We start from the raw sequence: 26,054 nt of genomic DNA, 5'->3' as shown, positions 1-26,054 counted from the left end.
AGAGATACTTCTACAATTTTTCAACTGTGACGTGACGTCTGAAAAACCTCGGTTGAGTTGAGGATGTCGTTGAATAAACTGAATGAATGAATGAATGAATGAATGAATGAACGAATGAATGAATGTGTCCTGGCTATAAGCTTAATAACAGCAACATTTTTGTCATTTTTTCCATTTTAATTGCTGTCATGAAGTTTGATCAAGTTCTCAATAAATACTAAATACCCAATTCCTAAGATTAGATATTCTTCTCGCGATACATATTTTCCATTTCAGAGATCAAAGTGATACGTTTATCAGAATCCCGATAACAATGCTCTTATCATATGAGTCTTTGCAAAGCCCTAAACCAGATCGCAACATGTGCTGGAGCGCAAGTATGCCACAAGTGCACTTCTGACCATATTGCAGCATATTGCAATCAAATGTGACTCATGCATAATCTAATCGAAATCAGACATGCAAGCTCATTTCAAAACCGCACATTGCATGATCGTATGATTGTGACAGCTGCAAATCAGCCAAACGTAACTAGTTACGACGTCGTAACCCTCAGCCTATAACCATATTTCTGGCGCTGTGGATCGCCCACCATTGTGGTGTCTTATGCATGGACTGGGCAGGGCAGATGACACACAGGTGCTGTACTTCTGTTCCCTTCAGCTAGGCTCCTTTCACTGGGGAGCGGCGGCCTGTTCAGAGGCTGGGCTGGGTTCAGGGCTCGGTCAGTACAGTATCTGGGCTGGGTTCAGGGCCCGGTCAGCACAGAGGCTGGGCTGGGTTCACGGTCCGGTCAGCAGGCGGTGACCTGCCGCCGTCTTGAGATAAGGGCGTTCACCGGTTAGTCTGCCGCTGACTCACAGGTGAAAGAGGGAGAGAGAGAGAGAGAGAGAGAGAGAGAGAGGAGAGGAGGAGGAGGAGAGAGAGAGAGCGACGCGGGAGATCAGAGGACACACCTTTTCCCGACATTGGATTAACCACACGATAGAGAGGAAAAAGGTCACCGGGGTATCCGACGAATAACGTTTGATTGCAAAGTGGGAGTTTGACGATAAATTATTCCTGTTCGTCCCAGCAATACAATTAAATCATACAAACTGCAAATGTAAACAATGGTATCAGGTAAATGGTACAAACAGGTAAATGCAAACATACAACACATTATCGCAAGTCCCCCGTGCTAGTTATGTGTGACGCTGTTCCTCCGCCGGTGATGCTGTCCTGACTCAGCCAAACAGCCACTGACGGCACCGGTGGAGTCACTGTCCGCTGAGTCGCCCGGCCGGCCGGCCGTCTGCTGTGGTCGGTCGGCGGTTTCGGCCAGCTGCCAGCCTCTGTGGTCAGTGCGGCTCCGCCCGAGTGACTCAGAGTTGGGCAACTCTCCCAGCGCCACTCCCACTCCCCCACCTACACTCCTAATCCTGATACCACTCCTACTGCCGGCTGGCTGCAGCGGCGACGGAGCGGAGATATGTATGTATAGGCGCCTTTCCGACAGGCTGAGATGACCAGCACGCAATCGTGTAGGAAAGTTACATACGCGAGCACGGAGTGGCTGAGTTCCTCTATTTCCGTCAGTGGGTGAAATATTATGTGATAGCTAACGGTCTCATCCCATGCCAATTTTAGTAATGAATGAATACGTTTCTCTCCTAACAAAAAAGTTCAAACCATTATGGATGACTGCGAGCACACAAGCTAATTTGATTTCAGAGCATATCTAGCCTTCGCCTTCAATTCTGATATCGGTCATGTCCACCAGTCTCGAGCCAAATCATTTGAATATCACCTACCGTGGTTAGTGGCACCATACGATCAATGGTTTCGGGCATGGTGGGTATTCAGTAAGTCGGTTGTGGCCTCCCGCTACTGATATTGGACTGAGAACTCGGTCATAGAGCTCGGATATAGCCGTAGGTCAATCAAAACACGCTCAGAAAACAAGCAGCAGAGGTATATTTTACTGAAGGTAATCACTTCAGGTAGCTTGGTGCCGAGGTTGCACTTGTTTTGGGTGCATTCTTTGGGAGGATAGGATGCAATAATGAAACTTCTACGCATCAGTTGCTTTACGAGTGACAGTAAACTCACCCATTCGTTAGCGTTCCTGCGCAGAATATCGATCATGTGCCCAGCATTTTGCTAAAAACAAGACGAATTTCACAAGCCACACTAGCATCAAATATCAATAGAGCTCAACAACCGCAACTGATTACCAGGGTGGCCCAAACTTCACAATCGATTAGCGATCAGCCGAATCATTGTAGGAAAGGTCAGGACTAGGTGCCACTCATGGAATACCGTGGAATAGTTATTTTCCAATCAACGACCGATACATTGGCAAACGAGGTTGTTTCCATTTTATGAAAGATTTCTAATCACTTAGCAACAGTAAACATATGTACAGCATCACCTCAGCAGACGATCTTTTCAGTGAAATTGGTTTCGACTATTTAATTTTTTACCCGATTACGCATAACATGCGCGGTTTGCTACGGATCATTTCTATGAATGTCTCCATTAGCTTCTAAGAATTTACGAAATGCATGCCTCTAAAGATGATTCATTCAAAGGCAGTAAAACAAAAGAGGCCGACAGCGCAGCTCACCGAACAGTCGCGGCTGCGGTGAGGCGCCCTTGACTGACGGCTGGAAACTGGGACAAGGTGGGCCAATGGTGGGCCGTTCCAGAGGCGCGCGCGAACACGGCTACTCACTACAGGGCGCGCTCCGCGCTGCTGCTGACGACGGTGACTCATACCGACGGCGGAACGGGTGGATAGGGTGCTTCCTGTATCAATGAGTAAACAGGTATTCACATGATCAGTGCCGATCCAGGACCAGTGCCGAAAAGCTTAAGAGAAGTCATCAATGCATGCATATAAGCGTCTAAGGGTTAAATAACTCATTTTTTCATCATCCCCAGAGAGGATGTCATGGCTTTTATAAAACATCCAATTTATCCTAATAAAAAATTTTGGCCTTGCACGCCACCTTCTATCAACAAATAACCTGCTTGACATTACAATCCGTGTTTTAATAGCAAAATGATTTTTGGACAAGATTAAACGATAAACATGAGAAAGCCGAAACTGAAAGGTGCCGACTGGTTTGGCCTTTAATCAGCCGCCCTCCACCTTCGACACCCATTATCGTGAATCACGAACTTCGTGACCCAGCAGCGGCGGCATAAAGCCGCTCTGTTCGATACCGGGAGGAAAAGGTGGCTGGAAGGTCCCGTTCTATGCACTCTGAGTCGTTACTGGGTGAGCGACGGAGTGAGGCCTGGATTTGGCGTGATATGGAGAAAGTTTTAATCGCGTTCGCCTGATTCTCAAGAAGCAGGTGAATATGGTTTAGACTTGAGCTGCTATGCTAATCATGTCTTGTAATCTGTGTGTTGTTGATATTGCAGGTTTCTTGGCACTTAGGTCCCGTAAATGCACAACTGAGATGCTAATAAGCATAAATGTTCGCTGTAGGTAATGCCATGAAAACTATCGCATTTGTTCAGTGAAGATATATTTCACATCATGATAACACGTAGGTAGGTAATGAACCTAATAACGGTAATAATTACAACAAGGGTTAGAAAGACAGCCATATTCATCAGTCATCACAAACTGACTAATGCAGCATCCGTATGTTTAGCTCTAACGAAGCGCCTAGCAAACGTCAACAACACAACTTGGGTAACATATCACAACTATGACTCTGCGTTTAGCAATCAGTGCCCTCAGCACCAGGACTCACATCGCCATCGACCAGATAGCACATCTTGAACACCTCCTGCGCATCATTCAGGCCTCTCCAGGGCAGCGCCACGCGTTTGTCCAGGAGGGTCACCAGCCGACCGACCCGGCCCCTGACCTCTGCACTGGCCTCGCCGTGCAGAACCTCGGCCACCGCCTCCTCCAGCTGACCCGCCGCACGTGCCACGTCAGCCGTGTACGCCGCCACGTCCGCCACGTGACCACACGTGGCGACCTCTCCGCCGCACGTGCGGCAGACGGGCCGCGGCGGCCCGCTGGGGATGTCGGGGTACGTGGGCAGGTCGGCCACACACGCCGTACACTGGCAGACGAAGTAGTACTGGCGGGCGAGGCCCCTGCGGCGCTCCTCGCGCGGCATTAGGGCGTAGTGGTAGCCGTAATTGTCGCACAGCTCCTCTCCGCTGGCTAGAGGACGCAGCGCGCGCAGCACTGCAGTCGTGCCGTGGTAGCCGCGGAACACGTTGGGGTCGCACGAGTGGTTGGTGAGGCTGTGCGCCGGCAGCACGGCTGCACCCGTCTGCCGAGTGGTGGCTCCGGCCAGCCCGCCGCCGGGCAGCACCTGTTCCGACACCTCGTGCGCGTTACACGGGTACGTCTGCAGGTGGCGCAGTAGCTCCGCGCTGACCGTCACCAGAGCCTGCTTGGCCGCGCCCGAGATGGTGCTGATGTCGTTACTGGTGATGATACTGGTGCCGTTGCTATCGCCGTTCATGGTGCCGTTGCTAGTGGTGCTGGTGCCAGCGTTGGTGCTCATCTCTGCCGGCACCAGACTGCTGCCGGTCAGCAGCCGGCCCAGGAGGACGGCCATCAGGGCGCGTTTGAAGAGGTCGGCCGCCGGGCGCGCGGACACGTTCCCCTCCAGATCACGGACGCGCCGGTAGTCGTCAGAGCGGTACTCTGGGGGCAGTGGGGCGCGGCTCTGCGCCTGACTGGCCACCAGCCGCTGCCAGCCGGCCACCACCACCGAGCGGACCGCCAGCAGCGCCATCTGACCAGCGTCCAGAGCCACCAGGTGGCCGTAGATCGGGCACTCGACCGAGTGGTACTGCTCCCAGGCGGCGGCTCGGCATCGCCGGCTGCAGAACCGCACCTGGGAGAGGGGGGAAGGGTCAGGTCAGGTTAGTGTCTGCAACTTACTAATAACGATGAATTGGTTGTTTTATGAGGCAGAGCCGTTCTCCCACCTCTCCTAGCCGTTCCCGCAGCCAATAGGCACCATTCACTCATTTCTGTTCAAGGGAGATAACCAATCGGAGCAATTCTCTCAACTCCACGCAGCGTTGACAGCCAATTATGGCAATTCTCTCACCTCTACGCAATACAGACAGCCAACCACGGCCGTTCTCTCACCTCCACGCAATGAAGTCAGCCAATCAGAGTAGTTTTCTCACCTCTACGCAGTGAATTCAGCCAGCCAGCGTCCTTTTCTCATCTGTACCCAGTAAAGCCAGCCACTAGAAGACGTTTTCTCACCTCTACGCAGTGCAGACAGCCAATCAGAGTCGTTTTCTCACCTCTACGCAGTGCAGACAGCCAATCAGAGTCGTTCTCTCACCTCTACGCAGTGCAGACAGCCAATAGGCGCCGGTGACCAGCGGCAGCAGTGGTGGCAGTGCTGTTCACTTTCTTCCGGAAGCACCACGGCACAGTACGGCTGCTCAACCATCAGAACCTCCCCTGGTGCACAATATGGGCAAACGGGTGTCACAAAAGCATCTTGCATTTATATAAATTAACAAGTGAGCATACCATGTGCCGAAAACTAATAAAACATCTTAAAGTTTCATTAAACCCATCGAAAACATTAAGAATGAGGAGTGTCATCTCTTCATACGCATTAAAAGAGCGCAATGTATTTGAGTGCGCATCGAATCGATATCATTGCCAGGATGCGCAGTTTACTTACATCAATATGTTAAGGCACAGTCTTAGCCAAAAGCAGCTACAGCCTACATAGACGTGACAAGCCGTCCTAAACAAGACAAGTCTCGTATTAACCATCAAACGATTTTCAAGCAGACGCACCAGTTATTGTCTCTTGTGTTCGCTTGTCGTTATTTAAAAGTTTCGTCTCATTCGAACATCCGTCGACTATGAAAATGACTTTCAAGAAGTACGGCAACTCCTATGTTTTTGATAAACGGTACTTAACTTTGGACCGATAAATAATTTTTCCGCTCAACAGTAATGCAGAATTAGTAAATAATGACACCCATCTAATGAATACGATACGGATGCGACAAAAATGCGATACAGCCAAAACTACGTATACCAACAAAGTAAACATAAATTATGTATACAAGTGCCACAGAAAAATATACATCAGCGAGTGAATATACAACTGGTAGCGACCAAGTTATGGAGGGGGGGGGGGGGCAGGGTACAGCCGAAATTCGGGGAGGGTCGGGTAAGCGCTGGGGAGAGTTGGAGGGGGGGCAGCCGGGTCAGGGGTACAGCCCATATGTGGGGGGGGGGGTGATGGGGGAGCGAACCGGTGCATGACATCCATCAGCTGAAATTGGGTAGATATGGTGAGAAAGGGTGAAACTCAGCATCCCGAGGTATTTACAGTTTACACATATAACACAGCAGTGGGATAAAATGACGATGCCGAAGTAAAGACGCTGGAAGGGAGGCTGAAATCCATAGCTTCAGTTTAAAGGGGAAACAGAGGGAATGAGTAGGCGTCTTTGCAGTGTTGAAGCCGAGAATGCTGTCAAAAGAAGTTGTCCGTTTAATAGCACACACGTGATGCAGGTATACCGACTGCCAAAACGCCACATGCCAGCTGTAAATAGGACCGGCTCGAAGCTCAGTGGGTGGTGCCTCTCGAAACACAGGCCACGGCCATATGTATAGGTAGGGTCCACAGGTAGGTATGGGAGGGTAGAAAAGTGTGCCGCAGGACGGGGTGAACGGGCTCTTACCTCGGCTTCAAAACACCACTGGGCGGCGGCTGTGGCCCTTGATAGTACGAAACAGAGGGCTGCATGTTATGATTAGAAAGAAAACACATCTGGGCAGTAATCAAGTTAAGGGCAGCGATAGCCAGCTGGGAAGAAAGCACAACTTTACAACATCAATATTTGCATCACAGACTGGATTCCAGAACAAAGCTTGTGCAGCTGCCCACTAATACATAAGTGACCCAATGATATCCTAGATGATTATCACAATAGCAAGTATCGATTCCAAGCTCGTCAGACTTGGATCACGACTTGGCCACACTATTTATTGCAACATGAGGGGTTGTACCTGAAGAGCCAAAAAGAGACATCGCACCACACTATCTCGCTCCTCACAGGCAGGCACGCTGCACGGCGCTGACTCGTCCCGCTACCCAGCCTCAATCCGCCTACTTCACCCATCTCAGTAACCCTACCGTCCAGGGTCAGCTCCCCCTCCTCAGGTATGCACCGGTTCGCTCACCTGGCGCCACATCCCGAGCGGCCACCAGACAGCGTCCTCGGCCCTCCTTGGTCTGCACTTCCACAGCCTCAGAGGCGGACGGCAGGAGCGGGTTCACCGAGGGCAGCGCCGGGGCAGCAGAGAACAAAATAGCAGCGTGGCGTTTTGGCATTGTGCAAAAGCTAGTGCTCGAGTATTGCATTTCAGTTTGAAGCAGGACAAATGACACCAAGTTAGAGTATTTATAAACTTTAAACATTCGTGACTACATAGATCGGCTCTCGCTGTAAGAGGCCCCCTCACCGGAGACCAGTGTTTCCTCCTGTTCGTCGGTGAGGTCCGGGCTGAGGGTCGGCGTCTCCGGCAGCTCCGCGGAGGGCTCCCGCAGCGCCAGCTCCCGCAGCTTCTCCAGCCGCTGCTCCAGCTTGCTGTGCAGCCGCTGCGGGTAGCCGTGCCGCAGCGCCCGGCTCATATCGGCCAGACACGGCCCCAGGTGTCCCAGGCTGAGCAGCACGGCCGACCGGTTGGCCAGAGCCAGCGGCAGCGCCTCGTCCCCCTCCGGCGCCGCCAGCACGGCCTGCGTGTACAGCTGCAGGGCGGCGCGCTCCTGGCCCCGCCGGCCGTAGGCGGCGTTCCCGGCCGACCTCAGTCGGCCGCTCTCCGCCGGACACTTGAGCCGCGAGGCGCGCTCACGAGATGGCGCGCGCACGCAGTCCAGCGTCAGCAGAAAGCGCACCCGCGACTCGTCCGAGGTCATCGAGTTGAACTCCTTGGTCAGGTTCGTCACCTGGCCCTGCTTGGAGAGCGCCACGCACAGCTCCCGGTACTGGGTTTCGAAATCCATGGCCTCGCCCTCCGCCACTGCGCCGTTGGGCCGACCACTAGCACCCATGGCTGCACCCACACCGCGCGTGACACCCGTGGGACGCTCTCACCGGCGCGGGCGGCAGTGGACTGAGCGGCGGCACAGGTGCGAGGCCCCGCCCACCGGAGCGGCGCACCGCCTGATAGGCGCAGCGCGCCGCCAGCGCCCGGTACAGCGGCTGACAGGGCGGCCGGAGGGATCACCGTCGGCCCGGTACACTCTCTGGCAAACCGTGCATGGTGCAAAACGGCGGATCTGTAAATGGGTGCGGTAGACTGCAGAAATACTGGATAGTGGCATGACACAGGCAATGTGCGAAACAGTAAACACTCGGCACACAACCATGCAATATCATAGAACTAGGCAAATGAGCAAATACATACCAATACACAAAGACACTTTTTTATCCGAATGGCTATGTGAAAGCTTTGCAGCTGCCAAACACGCATGATACATGCATGCATTTTTCTCAAGACGATTAAAAACAATGTGCCTTTGAAGTCAAATTCATTCCAGTTCTTATCACCATAACCACTGATCAGTTTTCCATACCAGAAAAAAGGCGCAGTTAGGTACTTACCTATAGCTATTTTTAATACGGACCCAGCATTTGACTTCATCATTGGTTTGCTTTGCGACTGAAAATGGCTAATGATCAACGCAAAGCTTTAATAATATTGATAAGTAAAAATATTCATTGCTCAGTTTGTGTATTTGAACTTCGATCTCACCAGTCCGGATCGAATAATACATAGTAAGCGTCTGTTCGGATAAACATAACCGAAGACCATGCGTAATTTCACAGCCTGCGAAAAGCATTCACATTGGGCCGCGGCTTGATGCAAAAGGTCTTCCACAAAGGTGAAAGAGCTAGGTTATGGTCAAATATCCAGACAACCAGCAGAGCATACAAATACAATGAAGTCACTAGGCTAATATGATACAATGGAAAGTGAATTGTGAAATGACGTTTATTGTAACAAAGACACAAGTACCTACATCAAAGCTATAAAAACTGTGTTTTTCATCCGGATGCGAGAGCATATCCGGGCGTCATTTATTCTGTGACATAAACCATGACCATCGTTGCTATATTTTGTAAAACGGCATTGATATACCATACGCAACAAGCCTATTGTGTGCGTCTGCCGGTGCATGTCCCCATGACATTCGTTAGTTGTATCTTAGATCTTCTATTTCAATAAAGCACCAGAGACCACCAAGTCTGATGTAACAGCTCCATCGACAGACGATTCGTCGTTCGTGTACTGGCCCAGCGTTAGTTGGTGCACCGACAGACTAGGCGCTGACGATGTTTACTCAAACTAACGGATAGGGAGATACGCGGGCATCGTTTGTTTACAGAAGAGTTATTACAGCACAATCAGCGTATGTGTACTCAGACCGTTTAACGAACATTTTGAATAAGATGTATCTAAACGAACTTGTAGTAAATAAGCTAAGATATGATGTAGCTCAGAGAAAATTATTCGTTATTAGCGGATAATATTAAAAACTGAAAAGTGAAAAGCACGGGCGTATAAATAAACGTTTATCTATACGTCCGTGGTGGAAACGGAGGATTTATTTCCCTGATATAAGAATAAGCCCAGATAAAACAGAAGCTGTCTTCTGCAGTGTAGAACCTCCTGTTTTTCAATTTCCTCGCCCGGCATTTAGATAACTCAACTGAGAAAAAAATAAAGCCACGTGTGCTCCTCGTGGCCTCGCCACACCCCAGTCTGTAGGTAAATATGCACCCGCGGACGCTTCAGTCACCGCTGCGTCGTTGGCGATGAGGCTGGGTCAGCGGCGGCCGGCCACGAGCGTCGCAGCCCCCCCCCCTCCCCTCACGTACCCAGAATAGACCCCCGGACGTATTGGGTTGCCTCAGCCGGCGGCGCGGTCACGTGACTGAGAAATTCGGCGGCGGTAGCGGCGGAGGACGGCCGATGGATGACGGTGCCGGGTCTGTGAGCAGTGAGCCGTGCAAGGCGCGCTCGGCTCGCAGTCTGTTAGCCAAGCTGTTGAGTCGTGTTTGTCCTGTGCAGCCAGAGTGACAACTGAATCATCGAACTTTACTGGAATGAAGCTGTGCTGATTGGTGAAAACTGGTGATATTTGAACGTACTTACTTCACTGTTTTGACCACCTGACTGTACGAACAACTGGAGCAGTAGCTACCTGGTTTACATCATGTCTACGGGAGTGGACTTTGAGAGCCTGCTGCGCGGCCTGCACGGCAGTCTGGTCAGCTCCGGCCAGGTGCAGGCGGTCACCGAGCAGTTCTCGGCCCTGGACACGGACATGGAGCGGGTGCAGTTCCTGATGAAGATGCCGGAGAGCGGCCCCCTACAGCAGGTAACCGGCGGCGGACCTCCGCGCTCCGCCGCCGCCTCTGAGCAGCTCCGGGCAGACGGCAACGCCTGCTTCGGGCGCGGCGAGCACACGGCCGCGCTGCGCTTGTACTCGCAGGCGGCCCAGTGCTCGCCTGCCGGCTCCCCACAGCTCAGCCTGGCACTGGCCAACCGATCGGCGGCGCTGTTCCAGCTGGGCAGGTACGGGCCCTGCGAGGAGGCCGTGCAGCAGGCGCTCCAGCACGGCTACCCGCGCGAGATGCGGTACAAGCTGCACGAGCGACTGGGGGAGGCGCGCCGGCGGCAGGGGGACGGCGCCGGCGCCGAGAGGGCCTTCTGCGCGGCACTGGCCGCCGCCAGGAGCGCGCCGCTGGACGCCCGGAGAAGGAAGCAGCTGCTAGTGAGGCTCGATGGCCTGGTGTGCCGCAGCGCAGCGGATCGCGTCAAGAGACTGCTGGAGACGGGACAGGAGGGGGAGCTGCAACCGGAGCAGACGGAACATTCAGACCAGAATCGAGAGCGGGAGAGGACGCAGAAGCAAGGAGAGCAGACAGAGCAGAGGAAGGATGAGCAGAAGCAGAGCAGCGGGACGAAGAGACGCCGGGAGGAGAGGAAGAGCCCGTCGCCCTCAGTGCCGCAGCTGCCGCCGCTCTCCCATGGTCCGAGCGAGGTCGTACCGGCCGCGTCAGCTGCGGTGGACCTGGTGGTGACACAGGAGAAGGGCAGGATGCTGGTGGCCAACCGCGACCTCTCACCAGGTCAGTCAGTGACCTCTCACCAGGTCAGTCAGTGACCTCTCACCAGGTCAGGAGCTAATTGGATATCATTGGGAAGGTTACAACATCTCGTTGTTTCACGTGTTTTACACTTTGCAATATGGTAAACAACAAAGTTTAGTGTATGCATGAGATTATCAGTGTGGCTGTCCACACTGTTCCTACACTTCGTCTCCTCGTAGCCGTCTTCTTAACCTCGCAAGCCGTGACCTTGCCACCGCATTGCAGCAGCGCGCAGATTAGTTAGACGTTCACGCTCACATGTCTACGTCCGTTTTCGGTTGCTCTCTGTGATAGTCTTCTAGTTAGCATTAGATGTTTTAATAAGCTCATATTCCTAAATCCTAACAGCACGTTTTAGCGTCTCCAAAAACATTACAATTTTTTTGAAAATCTATATAAAATTTGTTTACTTTTACATTTGAAAACTTCAGCTTGCAAAAAGCACCTGACATGCAATAAAAACGCTAAGCCGTAAAGTTTTTAAGTTCCATCATTACTAAAGTATTGCTTTATTATTGAAAAAATATCAACATGTATGTTATCTAGGACGTCTCCTCCATCCCCCAGAAAGACAACATTAGCCAGAAGTAGCTTGTCTAGAAACTACCTGATGGATTGGCAAAATAGTAGGTGATACTAATTTGGATATGCAATGATTGGTTAACAGAAAAATGCAAATATTTTCCTAACCTAATGTATATAAATGTTCTAAGCTATTTCTATATATCTTGTTGCCATTCGTATTCGACATTCCTCGGTGAATTTCGGGGAAATACTCAAAATACATTGTGATAAAACGCAGAAAATACATCCGCTGCTACTAAGGAAAAAAACTTGCCATTGTCTGCACGGAATATGTTATTCGTTAATTAACATTGTGATATAGGCCTATACTACTTATCACACTGGTAGGCAATATCAGTGTATCTACTTTGTGCATGAACAATGCTAACACGTATCGGATTTGTTCAAACTGCATACTTATCTCTAAGCGTGACGGCCATATGTCAGCTGCCGTATTTGCAAATTAGTGCTGCGTCTCGTCTTTTCAATAAAGGGACTTTTACATGCTACCAATGCCTCCCTTTCATCTGACACCTCATGTTTTCGTTTCCAGCAACTGTCAGGAGCGAAAGGAGGGTACCTGCCGGCAGGTGCTCATAGCTTCTACGAGCTTGGCACACTAGCCGTTGGAGGTATCGAGTATCATCGCCGAATTTCACCCCCCCCCCCCGACAACCCCTCGCGCCCTGACCATGCATTCCCAATGTGACCCTGACCTGACCGCCAATGCAGTAGCCCCGTGCCGAAGCCTGAAGGTGTTCTGAAAGCCCTCTCCCATCCCGCAATATGTCCCGCAATGCTTCATTTTCAGGTGGAACAAAGGCATGTAGGTACCGTGTTTTAGCTTGGTCATGCATTATGAGCCCTTCATCAATGTATTTTTGCTCACCAGATCACTTTCCTGATTTTTTTTTGACCTGAGTGTATCACCCTCGTAGCAATAAATGGGCCATTTGCCGATACATTAAGCTTGAAAATTGTTTCCGTTAATTATTCCTTTCGGTACACTTTCATTCAAAGTATACCTAATGCACTGTTGGCTCGCTTTTTGTGTGTGCGCCTACAGATATAGGAATTCCACGATTAATGTTATTTAGCATTTGATAAGACAGACACAATTTATTTGGCATCTTTTACTACCACAACTCCACAGCCCCTAATTTGTGCTCCCCACCCCTCTTCCCTATTCGCCAGTGGGCCGTGGCCGTGGCCTCAGCCAGCTCCCCATTACAGAGTTCCAGGTCGGGCCACACGTCGACTGCCCGTCTGTCCCCCCCCCCCCGCCATGCCGCTCCCTCCCACCCCACTGTGTATATCCCCGCTCTCTGCTGCTGTCTCTGGCTGACCTCAGCCGGACCGTGCGGTGACCTGAGGTGACCTCTCCGCGGCCGTGTCTGCAGGCGATGTTGTGATTGTAGAGCCTGCGCTGTGCTCCGCCACCCTGCCGGACTCGTGGGCCACCCACTGCTACCAGTGCTGCGCGCGCCTCCAGGAAACCGTACCCTGTCTGTCCTGCTCATCGGTCAGTGACTGAAACCGTTATTTCAGACTATTGTTGGATGTGCAGCTTCTCGGTCAGCTTCAGTATGTAACAGCTTGAAGGATTGTCCTGATATTATATAGGGCCAGCTGAATTTAGTCGCTCAATTTGAGGCTTCGTTTATAGGTTACACGTCATGAGAAATAGCAAATTAATGATTAAGACATTCATCAGACCTTCAATGTTCAATGCTCATTGTCCATTATTCAATATCCATGTTATCATAGATTTAGCCAGAACAAGTGAAAATGCCCTTTCACCAGACATTTTCGCACTATTCGACCCTCGTGGGCCGCCCCTGACCCTCCGACGGTCCCCTGCAGGTTCGGTTCTGCTCGGAGGCGTGCCGGACGGCGGCGGCTGATCAGCACGTGCTGGAGTGCGGCCTGCTGGAGCGGCTGCTGGAGCTGGACGTCGGGCCGATGGCGCTGCTGGCGCTGCGGCTGGTGGCCGCTGCTGGACCGGAGCGGCTGCGGCGGCAGCGGCTGGGGCGGCCCGGCGATACCACCGGGTCTGGGGGAGAGGGCTGCTCCCCCGGTCAGCTGGACGCGGCTCGAGGTCTGGTGGGTCACACCAAGCAACGCTCCGTGGCCGACCTGTTCCGTCGCACCGCCACCGCCGTCTGCCTGGCCTGTCTTCTATACAGCCAGCGTGGCGACAGCTCGACTCGTATTGAAAATTCACGGAATGAAAACGGCGAAACCACACAGAGAGAAAACGGCACATCAGAACAGAGCAGTGTCCGAGAAGAGAATGACGTTTCGAAAGAGGGAAGTGACCTCGAGGAGACGGCCGCCGCTCTGCTGCACTACCTGCAGTCTCTACCGTGTAACGCGCACGAGATCTCTGAGCAGGTGGTGCGTGGCGAGGAGGCCGAGCTGCGTGAGGTGGGCGCCGCCGTCTACCCGAGCGTCAGCCTGCTGAACCACTCGTGTGACCCGAACGTGCTCCGCGTCAGTCACGGCACGGCCTGCGTGGTGCGCGTCATCCAGCCGGTGCCGGCCGGCGGCGAGCTGCTCGACAACTACGGCTTCCACTGGGCCGTGCAGGGCTGGACGGAGCGGCAGGCGGCGCTGCGCGGACAGTACTTCTTCGACTGCCGGTGCCGCGCCTGCACAGAGGACTGGGCGCCGCACATGGACCTACCCGAGAAGGAGTACTTCCTCTGCGACCTGTGCGACGCGCCGCCGATCTACTGCTACCACGAGAAGGACGCCAGCAAGGTGGAGGCCTTCACCAGGTCCCGGAGGGCGTTCATGAAGGCCATGGAGAGGAGGAAGCAGAGGGGTGGCACAGCTGATGACGTTGAAGCGCTGGTTAACCACATGAGGGTGATGCAGAGGGTCATCGCCAAGCCGTCACGGGAATTCAACAACTGTCAAGAGGCAGTGAAGCTGCACTTCTTCGCTGAGGGGAACTCCTATCAAGAATTGGCGGAAAAGCAACCAACCGCAAAGAGCATGCTGAAGGAGGCTGGCACAACCGAAACACTGAACTGCATCGAGAGGCTATATGGGAAGAATAAGCGAATTACTGCATGAGTGCTTGCTAGTCTCCAAACGTTATCATTTTGTAAATCGTCTGAAGCTTAGATAGAATCAATGATATTGAGAGTCTGTAATACATCGCATGCTTAAAATGACCTTTTTGGTTGTATGCTGCAACTTTACTACGTTCTTCTGTACCTATTAGTATTGAAGCAAACACGTGCAAAGAGATGCAAAAATCGGCACATAACACGACTGAAGGCAAGCGCTCCCCACAACATCGTACTTATGCACTGTATTGACATTTGAACTAACAATTCAAAGTGGTCTGCCACAGAGTGCACGCCGCTTGATTTAATCATACAGCGGGACGCACGTCTGCTAATTACTTCGTGAGTTTCGTGATCGGACAGACGGTGATCCCGACACCGTCCCCATATGAGTCTTGATTCATACACAACGGAAGCGACCTGTGGCCTGGAACAGGTCCCGCGTGCTCTCTGATTAGCTTGTTACACTTGGCCATGAACCATCTGAGGATCGTGAGGTGATTGCTAACCGCACATACCAGACCACACTGTTACGTGTATTGCCTCATAACCAGAGCATATATCACACAGTTGTATTCATCATTCGTATTTGCACATCTCTCTGCACCAACTCATAAATCAGAGGAGGGTCGGGTTCGCCGGGTAACGAGAGCTCGGGGGACATTTGGTCCGCCCCCCGGCCGGCGCGGTGCACGACTGACCTGGCCGCGGTCCGCACCACTCCCAACGGGTCAGACGGGGTCATCGGCGGGCCCCGCGCGGCCGGGTGCGGCGCGGCGCGGCGCAGAGGGCCGCCACGATCGTCACGAGTGCGCCAGAGTCGCCGCGCTGTGGTGCCATTGCTCCGCGGCTGCTCCTGCACGTCAGACAGACTCCTGCGGCTGATCGGGTGTGCCATAGGCGTGGTGGTGGGATGGGATGGGTGGGGGAATGACCAGTGTCGCATGAAGTGTTCACATGTGCGCGGCGTGACGGACATGAGTGTCAAGTTGATTATGAAACTCCATACGAAAATGAATCAAATGCAGCAAAAGATCACTTCGAAGCAGGAATATTGCAGCCTTTTAGCATCAAGGTCATGTGTAATATTTTGTCATGCTTTATGAATTCTATGACACGCACAAAAAATGTAATGTAGCGATTTTATTATTTATTTATTTATTTATTTATTTGGGGTCAAGGACAACAGGCATACGTGGGCCCATTTAATGTCCAAGCACTCAAAATCAGTCAAATGTTACACACAAACACTGGGACAAAAACATTGCAACTACGATACAATTTTACAATTCTTTTACATATGTTGACACATTGGCCCTAAGTTCCCTTAAAGAGTCATGGAATACATCAGCATCAGTACACTGAAACAAAAACTTATTAACAAACGATGGTGCTCTAACAAAAAGTGACCTTTGTACCGCGTCTACTCTCGCAAATGGAACATGAAAGACACCACGTGCTTGTTCGGTGCTTCTCGTTGCCCTTGGCGCGATAAATAGAGGGAAATGGGCTAAAAGGGCTGCACAATCAGTATGATTTTTATACAATTTGGCAACAAACATAATGTCATATTGTCGACGCCTATTCTCTAGACATGCGACGCCAAATAATCGCAGCAAGTCACTGTAATCAATAGCTGATGGTGAGTCTTGACATCGAGTATAACAATATAGCCAATATAAGAAACGTTGTTGCACCCTTTCGATTCTGTCCAGGTACGTTTTTGCGGCACCTCCCCAAATAACACAACAATACTCGAGAATTGCTCTAACGTTACCATAATATGCTGTTAAAATGGGCTTCCAGCTAAATGTTTTGACCTTGTGACCGGTTTGCATCGATCTCATGATGAGACCCATGACTCTGTTAGCTTTTGATACTGTTGTGTCTATATGTTTGCTGAAAGTCAATTTGGTATCCAAAACAACACCCAAATCCCGAATGGTTTCAACGTTTTCCAGACAGGTCCCATTAATCATATAACTATAAACAATGGGATCACGTCTGAGGGTTACCCTAAATGACTTGCATTTATCAGCATTAAGCTTGAGTTTCCAGCTTTTGGACCAGTTATAAAGTTGTGTTAGATCATTTTGTAACAATGTGGTATCATTCTGTTCTGATATCACTGAAAATAACTTTATATCGTCTGCAAACATGAGACAGTTGGTTTGAACCATTCGTGGAAAGTCATTAATAAAAAGAGCAAAAAACAAAGGTGAAATAATACTGCCCTCTGGGGTACCCGAAATAACATTCTGCCATTCAGAACATTTGCCATTTACAACTACTCTCTGCTTACGCTGTGAAAGAAAAGACGAACACCATTTAAGTGCTAGTCCGCCGACACCATACGATTTTTGAAGTTTGTGAATGAGCAGCTGATGGCTCACGCTTTGAAAAGCTGAGGAAAAGTCTGTGTAAATAATATCCGTTTGCTTGCCATTGTCTAAGGAATCACATGCAGTACTCAAAAGGCAGGCTAGATTCGTTTCACATGATCGTCCCGTTCGATCTATGATAATATTTAGCGACAAAATACAAATACGTCTTACAAAAGGTCAAAATGTCAACATTTTTACATCCTTTTATCGTATAATAAAAAGTCATATAATAAAAAAGGCTAGAAAAGCCATACTGCATTAGTTAACTAAATGCAACCAGAAAAAGGTTAACGATATACCATCCATATTCCGTCCCGTTTTCTTGTTTCTGGTTTTAAATATTTGAGTGGTTAGCTTACAAGTACAATAAAACACGATTAGGATGGCCTCTTTGGCATTTTATCACAGAAAAATCAATAATCACAGAAAAAACTTAATTCTTCTGCCAATCAATGTCTCATATAACCGGTACATTCCATGTTGAGTTGCAAGTTAAAACTGGAGCAATTACAAGACTATATTACTAGATTACAAGATAATAAAACTGTACTTACAAGACTAGATTTGGAGACGGTTGTCTTGAAATCCTGTCCCTTGCACGTACGTGTAAGTCAAGAGCAGTGCGCATATAAATAACCATGATCTAACATGCTCCTTCAGTATGAATCACTCTCCCTATATTTCAACCTGCACCCGTGTTTAGCACTCCAGCTAACACAAAAATGATGGGTTTTCGTTCCCGCTGATTCACGTCTCACTGACAAGTGGGGCATAGCCTCGTCACTGTGAGGCGTTGTAATTTATATGACAGGTGATATGAGAACATGCGATCGTGTCTTGGAACAATTAATTTCCAAGGGGAGGGATCACCCGCATCAGGTCACCCGGCATAGGAAGTCAAATACACCTTACCAACGCAAGACCACGGCTGTGATGTAGCAAAGCATAGGACAAGTTAATTAAGTTTCACATGCAGTGATGTGAAATTATAAGAGGCACCATGTCAGCCGGCGCCGCACTGGTTCGCAGGCTGTTATATCGATATTGATGAAACTGTGTCATGACCTTGCCCTTGCTCGCCCCTTCCATGGATGAATTCCGTATGGGTGAGAAGCCTGCGATCATTTCGTCCAAATGTGAGACCTACCAGGTAGGTAGAAGTGCCGAGAAATTGTTTCTGTCGCATTATGTAACCACCGCGCCATTTTCTTCGCCCGCCGAGATTAGTTCACACTAACCCGCCATTATGTCTCGAAGCTCTGTGAACATTGTATCGATGGCAGATCCATCCCCTATTAAAAAAGACCTTAGACCCACAAAACGCTCCCAAAATTATGACTCATCGAAAGCATTACTGATATTTGATTTGGCCTTGAAAATTCACCCATGTGAAGCTATCTGAATTGCTATGCGAATGGGGTGCATCACAGCCAAGTGTCTGAGCTTGGCGGCTGGTAAATTTCTGGTCGGGATGACTGGAGAGCAAGTAAATTATTGGAGTCCAATCTGTGCGTCGTTAAGTGTTTAAATGAAAAAGCAACAGGACCCCCTGCAACCGTAGCTTTTCGGGTTGCTCAAAGAATCAGGTAGAAAGAAATATTCCTAGTGTCTTACAAGCATTTACCTTTTAATGTTTTTTTTTTCGTTGCTTTTATCAACGTTTTACTAACAATGGTTGAGAACGATCAGCCATGAAGTGTGAATTGGCAATGGGCTATAAATATATCGCGACAAAAAAAAACAATAAAGAGGTTTTATCGGGGACACTATGAATTCATCAAACTAAGCACAGAAAATGCATTAAAAATTTAAAACCAATCGAAAATCGAAAACAGGTTTGATAAAATCCATAAGAATAAAAACACCAAATTTGTTTTCCACATAAAAATTACATTCCAAATATCTCAATGCAACTCCCAAGTGTATGTTATTATAAAAAATAGCAAAACATCATTTGTTAAACTTTAAAATTGTTCTAGCATGCAACTAACAAGGAAATCATCTCAGCTTAAATTCAGTCACCCCATCTCGGCATCATTCGCCGGTGTTTCGGTATGGGAGCCTCTGGCGGCTCCTGCAGCCCCTTGTCGTGACCTCGCCCCCGTGTCAGCCGGCGCCCTATATAAGACATTCACTCTGTCGGCGGCGTCACTCTCATCCCAGTCAGCGATAGGCGCGCCATCACCAGCGATGCTGCGTTACCAGAGTGTGGGTGTACTGCTGCTGGCGGCGCTGGTCGCCCCCGCCCCCGCCCCGGACGGAGCCTCGTACGGCGCTCCGCCGCCGCTGGGCGGGGGTCGGCCGGCGGGAGGGTTCGGTGGGGCGTCAGGAGGGTTCGGTGGAGCGTCAGGAGGATTCGGTGGAGCGTCAGGAGGGTTTGGTGGAGCGGCGGGAGGCTACGATGGAGCAGCGGCAGGGTTCAGCGGAGCGACAGCCGGGTTCGGAGGAGCTACACCGGCAGCAGCGTTCGGTGCCGGTGCCGCCGGTGCTCCCCTCAGAGGATTCGGTGCCAGCCTCGGTGGCGGCGCCTCCGGCGGCCGGCGCGGTGCCCTGCGGGAGCCTGTGGGACCGGGACTGCGGCCCGACGGCCTGCCCATCGGGCCCGGCATGCCCTACAGCTTCAGCTGGGCCGTCGACGAGCCCGACTACGGCAACCAGTACGGCCACGAGGAGGAGAGCGACGGCGTGGTGACGCAGGGTCAGTACCGCGTGCTGCTGCCCGACGGACGCACCCAGATCGTCACCTACTCGGTGGAGGGCGACAGCGGCTTCCAGGCGCAGGTCACCTACGAGGGCGAGGCGCAGTTCCCGCCGGCCGGCCAGCCCGCGCTGCCGGCCGTGCCGTTCGTCCCTGCCCGGCCGGCCGTTCCGGCCGTTCCCGCCGACCGTTTGCCGTCCGCCAACGGTCGAGTGACACGCCTGGGCGCCGGTCGGACGTTCCCGCAGCGCGTGGCCATCCAGCGAGGCACGCCGTTCCCTGTGGGTACGGCAGCGGGAGGAGCACGCCGGTATCCTGAGGACGATCCCGCCACGCCCAGCACCAGCTACGGCTTCTGAGCGGTGCAGCCGACGCTCAGCGTGATCCAGTATTGGTCCAGTGACCCAGCATTGTTGCTAGCCGAAAGTGGCACTGTTCGCAATATCAATGCCTTTTGATATTGTGATGAACAGTGTGACAATAACGACGGGCAAGCTTGATTGTTCGGCTGCCTCTGAAGCATTGTTCCTTTTTTGTTCGTGTTAATGCTTTTTGTGTGGGTATTGTAAATTAAGGGAAGTGCTGAAGCATGCACAGTGCACACATGTAACTTATGAGGAAATGTTTGTGTAAATACATTCGTATTGTTGATAAAGGAATTTAATTATAAACCATTCACAGATAACAGTAGTACTACTGTTATCTGTGAACCATTATATTCAGAATCTGATAATAACGAAAGTTATTCGCATCGATGAACAGTAGGGAATGACGCAGAATGCAAAGGAAGAGATTAAAGAGACCGGCAAAGAGAAGGGGAAGAGAGAGGGAGGGAGAGAGAAGAGAGAAAGAGAAAAGGGATAGAGAGAGAGAGAGACAGAGAGAGAGAGAGAGAGAGAGAGAGAGAAAGAGAGAGAGAGAGAGAGATAGAGAGAGATAGAGAGAGAGAGAGAGAGAGAGAGAGAGAGAGAGAGAGAGAGAGAGAGAGAGAGAGAGAGAGAGAGAGAGAGAGAGAGAGAGAGAGAGAGAGAGAGAGAGAGAGAGAGAGAGAGAGAGAGAGAGAGAGAGAGAGAGAGAGAGAGAAGGATACTTTTTAGGATTGCATGCAAAGTAAATAAATGAAACCTTATCTTTTATTTTCTTAATCCAATATAGCCTTATGTTTTTTTGCCTAAAAACGCAATTTCCTTAAATTACGCAGAGTCGCAGAAGGCGGTTAGGCGGTCGCACCAGTACATGCCCAGTCCACGGACGGATCCATAAAATAAAAGATAAAGAGGCCCTTCCAAGTCCGCGGCCTACATGTTTGGTCTCCCTTCCCACAGCCAAATCTATTATTCGGATTTTGCTTATACCAACAGAAAGCTCTCATGGACTTTCCCAGCAGAGCATGCGGCTCTCTGCTGGCTTGGTGCACCATGGGAACTATTAGGTGGATCAGGCACCTGGTAGTGTAGTGGTAGTGGTAGTGAAAGGTCTGATAGTAATCTGGAGGAGGGTCTCTCTCGGTCCTAGACAGGTAGGAGACCCTCGCCGGTGGATACAGATACCATTGTCTAGTGCAGAGGTGAAAATTAAACGGGAAGTCCTTCGTTCTTTGGGTAGACCGTCCACAATGCAGCCCAGTATAAACGCTCTCGTCATATACTGAAAGACTACTCGCTGGTTCAGATGGTCCCTGCTCTACTACTTGCATAGACCCGGGAACAGGGGGGGGGGGCAGCGGGGGCGCTTGCCCCCCCCCCAACTTGAGAGCCGAGGGGGCGGCGCCCCCTCAACATTGAGGCAGCGTGAAAGGATCTTTCTTCCCTTTTCCGGACTTCTTTCCTTCTTGTTTTCTTTATACATCTAAACATCATCACACGACATTTTCCTATCCATCTGAATGGTTTCTGCCGATACAGTATCGATTTCACAACATCTGCTATTGTCATCCTGCTTTGGTTTGGGCCTGGCCTTGGCCATGAGTTTGGCAGGCAAGATTTTATACTAGACCGTTTGAGTCAACTTTAAGAAATACATAACGTACAGCGGTGGTAAAATCGTTGCTATAATATAGGTATAACACAGTTTACCCGCTCCGGGTGTGAAGGAGGGGTGTGGAGCAATGAGTGCAACTGACGTGGCGCCCTCGGAAGGCCGGTACCTACGGGATTAAAGCTCAGCGACACTAAGGGCTTGTGTGATGCCTTCGGTTATCGGTAGCACCCTCAGAATCACCGGCGTATAGGGCCCTCAGAGCCGCCGGTAAGGGGCCTTTAGAGGCACTGGTATGGGGCCGCCATGCAGGTGCCGGTTCGGGCGCTCAGAGGCTAGTGTGATTCTCTCAGAGGCGCCGGTGAGGGTCCTTACAGGCGTTGCTCTGGGCCCTCATAGACGCTGGCGTGGAGCCGTTACAGACGGGTGTGGGGTCTTTAGAGCTGCTGACGCGAACGCTCTACAAGCCAACAGGGGGTTCTCAGTGACCGGCACGGGGCCCTTAGGCCGGCATAAGAAGTCTTGTGGGGTTCTTAGAGACCGGCATGGTACTGTCAGACGCCGGTGGGGCCCTCAGGGCTCAGAGTCACCGGTGTGGGACCCTCAAAAGTTTCAAGTGGGTGGCCTTTAGATGCGCAGGTGTTGACTCCTCCTCAGAGGAATCAACAGAGCCGCCTTTGACTCCTCTGGGTGGTCCTCAGAGCCGCCGATATAGGGCTTTAATAGGCACTGGTATAAGCACTCAGAGTTGGGGGTGTGAAACGCTCAGAGACACCGGTGTGGGCCCTCATAGGTGCCGATGAGGTCCCCCACAGTTGCAGTTATGGGACCCTCGGAAAAATAAGTGTGTGACCATCACAGGCGGGAAATGCCCCTAGAACTGGCCCCTCATAGGCCGGTAAGAACTCTCAGAGGCCAGTAACGGGCCTTTGGAGACCACCGAGGGGCATGGGTGGAGCTTTTCCAGGAAAGTTGGTGGGGCAAAAAGTTGTCAAACCTACAATGTCCGATTGTTAAGTTAGATAAAATTCAACAATGAATCAATTCTTTTCATTACAGAGATAATATTTTGCATTACACAGACATTTCAAAGCTCCTCAATGCGAAAAACATAGGTTTGCTAAGCAGTAAAGTCCTGCAAATCGGCTTAAGTTGGTGGGGCAAAACGCTTATTGGTGGGGCAAAATGGCAAGTTGGTGGGGCAGGCGCCCCACCAAGTGAATAGGAAGCTCCACCCCTGCCGAGGGGCCCTTAAAATCTGCAAGATTCCCTCAGAAGCCGGCGTGGTGCCCTTGTGGAGATCTTAGTGTGGTTATTTAGGGCCCATGAGGTGCTCTAACGAGACCTATGGGGCCCTTCTGAGTCGAAATATGGCCATCGTTAACCCTCAGCGGTCAAATGGCGCCGCAGGGCCTCTCGGATCCGAGGGTCCCTTTGAACCCGATGGGAGGGGGTGGGGGTGGGGGGTACGTGTCCCCTTAGACCCTGAACTACGCCACTGCTTCATATGCATCATGTCAGGTATTTTAGGCTCGCCCCCCCAACTTGAAAATCGTTCCCGGGCCCCTGACTACTTGCCACCTAAAGGGGACCTGAAGCACGCACTCAGAAGACCTCCATTATCTCAGGGCCACCAGTGTTGTGCGCACAAGCGTCCCTTGGTGACTTGGAGGGATCAAGAGTAACCCGTCAAGCGATCAAAAGTGCCCCTTCCTGCGATCAGAGGTCCATTAAAAGGTATCAGAGATCTCAAATATGCGTTCAGAACTCGCACAAGGGAACCCTCGCTGGCGTAGAAGTCAAATTTTAAAGGCATTTTGATTTCTTATCTTTTTTAAGTGACGGAAAGCAAAATAAGGACAATGAAGCAGTTTCACCTTCCTTCTGTACTGACCAGGCTTCCGTGATAGGTATAGTCGACTACAGAATGATGTTCCACTTTTAACAGGCAATTATTTGCCTGGAGTGGTAGGCTGTGCCGCATCACACGGGCTGAGTTCACAAATTATAGCTTTGCCCCAATACTCACAATCGACACGCTTAATTGCGTGATAAACGGCACAACTTGGCGCTCCGGTCAACTGATAGCTTCTGAGGAGTGGAAGATCATTCTGTAGTCGACTATACACTCTTATTCATAATAAGCAACTATCAACTCTATTATAGATCCGGTATCATAATATTGTGTGTATTTCATGCATTTGTCTTTGGTAGTCTATCACATCATAAATAAACTCATAAAACTCGCCGTCATCGGAATAAGTCAGATATCAGAGCACCCGAAACTATCCACAACACACATACCAGGCGTTCCCGTATATAGTTACAGAATAACGTGCAAATGCTGCAGTGCCGAGGCACTACAGATCAGCCAGGGCCCATGTGCGCCAGTTAGAAGCCGTAGCTAGTGCTGGGCCGGCCGAGGCCAGACGCCGAACCCACCACCCCTGCCCCGCCCGAAGCCCCCGGCACACCGGGCAGGGCAGGGCCGACAGGAGCCCCCGGCACACCGGGGCCGCCGGGCACGCCGGCGACGCCGGGACCGCCCAGCTGGCCGGCCGGCGGGAACTGCGCCTCGCCCTCGTAGGTGACCTGCGCCTGGAAGCCGCTGTCGCCCTCCACCGAGTAGGTGACGATCTGGGTGCGTCCGTCGGGCAGCAGCACGCGGTACTGGCCCTGCGTCACCACGCCGTCGCTCTCCTCCTCGTGGCCGTACTGGTTGCCGTAGTCGGGCTCGTCGACGGCCCAGCTGAAGCTGTAGGGCATGCCGGGCCCGATGGGCAGGCCGTCGGGCCGCAGTCCCGGTCCCACAGGCTCCCGCAGGGCACCGCGCCGGCCGCCGGAGGCGCCGCCGCCACCAAGACCGTTACCGAACCCTGCTGCTCCTCCACCGAACCCGGCTGTCGCTCCGCTGAACCCTGCCGCCGCTCCATCGTAGCCACCTGTCGTTCCACCAAAGCCTCCCGCCGCTCCACCAAACGCTCCCGCCGCTCCACCGAACCCTCCCGCCGGCCGACCCCCGCCCAGCGGCGGCGGAGCGCCGTACGAGGCTCCGTCCGGGGCGGGGGCGGGGGCGGGGGCGGCCAGCGCCGCCAACAGCAGCACACCCACACTCTGGTAACGCAGCATCGCTGGTGATGGCGCGCCTATCGCTGACTGGGATGAGAGTGACGCCGCCGACAGAGTGAATGTCTTATATAGGGCGCCGGCTGACACGGGGGCGAGGTCACGACAAGGGGCAGCAGGAGCCGCCAGAGGCTCCCATACCGAAAGGTCAGCAGACCCAGCAGGTCAGAGCAGCCGCTGATACCGAATCCCAGGCCGGGTAGTTTATGGGCGATAATGCGTTCTGGATAGCGGGCGGTGATGCACGGTATTTACCAGCGCCGCTGTCGTCAGCAATTTCCGGGCTGGGTGTTTCGGAGGGGCAGCAGCTCCCATCTCGGGCAACTTAGAAATGATTGCAGGTTGCCTAATAGCTGTGACGTGTGTTTATTTCGTGACCTTTACACCTGCAGGTCACAATGCCTTTGATGCACCGGATGTATTGCAAGAATCGGGAGATGCCGCTGATGGTGAGCCAAATAGTGCAACGCAAAAATGAATAAAAAAGCATGAACATTACGGGGTTGGTGCAAAGAGCTTCATGTAATTGACCAGTTTTGAAACGGAACATCTATAGAAACTAACTACTATGTAGTTACTAGTAACTATAGTTCGTTTTTCTTAAGTTTGCCCCTCACTGTAAACGTCTTTTTGAACACAGCACGAGAATTGCTAGCTGAATTACTTAGAAAACTGGTTGGCGCACATTGATTTGACCAGATTTGACAGACGATCAATTTGATCAAATTTATTTACTATTTCACAGACTCGTAGCTCGTATTTGCCAATGCCTACAGCCCCACAGGGATAGACGACTTCTCAGGAATTATGTGTGAACTAATAAATAAATTGCAGGGCGCTTAACATAACGTTAAATCGTCGGTGTTCAAAGCTTAATTTTGAAAATATTATTCATATCTACAATACAATGTGCGCCAACCAGTTTTCTCAGTAATTCAGCTAGCAATTCTCGTGCTGTGTTCAAAAAGACGTTTACAGTGAGGGGCAAACTTAAGAAAAACGAACTATAGTTAACTAGTTAACTAGTAACTAGTTAAGAAACTAGTT

The 26,054-nt window shown here is 51.3% G+C and overlaps 4 protein-coding genes across 4 annotated transcripts; 2 read left to right on the top strand and 2 right to left on the bottom strand.

Moving 5' to 3' along the window:
- Positions 1-3,507: 3,507 nt before the first annotated feature.
- On the bottom strand, positions 3,508-8,158 carry LOC122388916 (SET and MYND domain-containing protein 4-like). Its single transcript, XM_043380426.1, has 3 exons — positions 7,484-8,158; positions 5,328-5,449; positions 3,508-4,862 (listed from the first exon to the last, which is right to left on the bottom strand). The coding sequence occupies exons 1-3, from the start codon at positions 8,070-8,072 to the stop codon at positions 3,720-3,722; spliced, it is 1,854 nt and encodes a 617-aa protein (XP_043236361.1). The 5' UTR covers positions 8,073-8,158; the 3' UTR covers positions 3,508-3,719.
- Positions 8,159-9,953: 1,795 nt separating this feature from the next.
- On the top strand, positions 9,954-14,924 carry LOC122388893 (SET and MYND domain-containing protein 4-like). Its single transcript, XM_043380385.1, has 3 exons — positions 9,954-11,160; positions 13,146-13,267; positions 13,609-14,924. Exons 1-3 carry the CDS (start codon positions 10,242-10,244, stop codon positions 14,824-14,826), a joined length of 2,259 nt encoding a protein of 752 aa, XP_043236320.1. The 5' UTR covers positions 9,954-10,241; the 3' UTR covers positions 14,827-14,924.
- Positions 14,925-19,290: 4,366 nt separating this feature from the next.
- On the top strand, positions 19,291-20,546 carry LOC122388900 (pro-resilin-like). Its single transcript, XM_043380392.1, has one exon. The coding sequence runs from the start codon at positions 19,397-19,399 to the stop codon at positions 20,261-20,263; it is 867 nt and encodes a 288-aa protein (XP_043236327.1). The 5' UTR covers positions 19,291-19,396; the 3' UTR covers positions 20,264-20,546.
- A 3,509-nt stretch (positions 20,547-24,055) lies between these two features.
- On the bottom strand, positions 24,056-25,044 carry LOC122388897 (pro-resilin-like). The gene has a single exon (XM_043380389.1). It carries the CDS (start codon positions 25,008-25,010, stop codon positions 24,273-24,275), a length of 738 nt encoding a protein of 245 aa, XP_043236324.1. The 5' UTR covers positions 25,011-25,044; the 3' UTR covers positions 24,056-24,272.
- Positions 25,045-26,054: the final 1,010 nt, after the last annotated feature.

Source organism: Amphibalanus amphitrite, unplaced genomic scaffold (assembly GCF_019059575.1).
Source record: "Amphibalanus amphitrite isolate SeventyFive unplaced genomic scaffold, NRLGWU_Aamphi_draft 000338F_arrow, whole genome shotgun sequence".
Classification (NCBI taxonomy): domain Eukaryota; kingdom Metazoa; phylum Arthropoda; class Thecostraca; order Balanomorpha; family Balanidae; genus Amphibalanus; species Amphibalanus amphitrite.
Note: the sequence above shows the minus strand (reverse complement) of the source record. Positions and strands in the feature narration are given on the sequence as shown.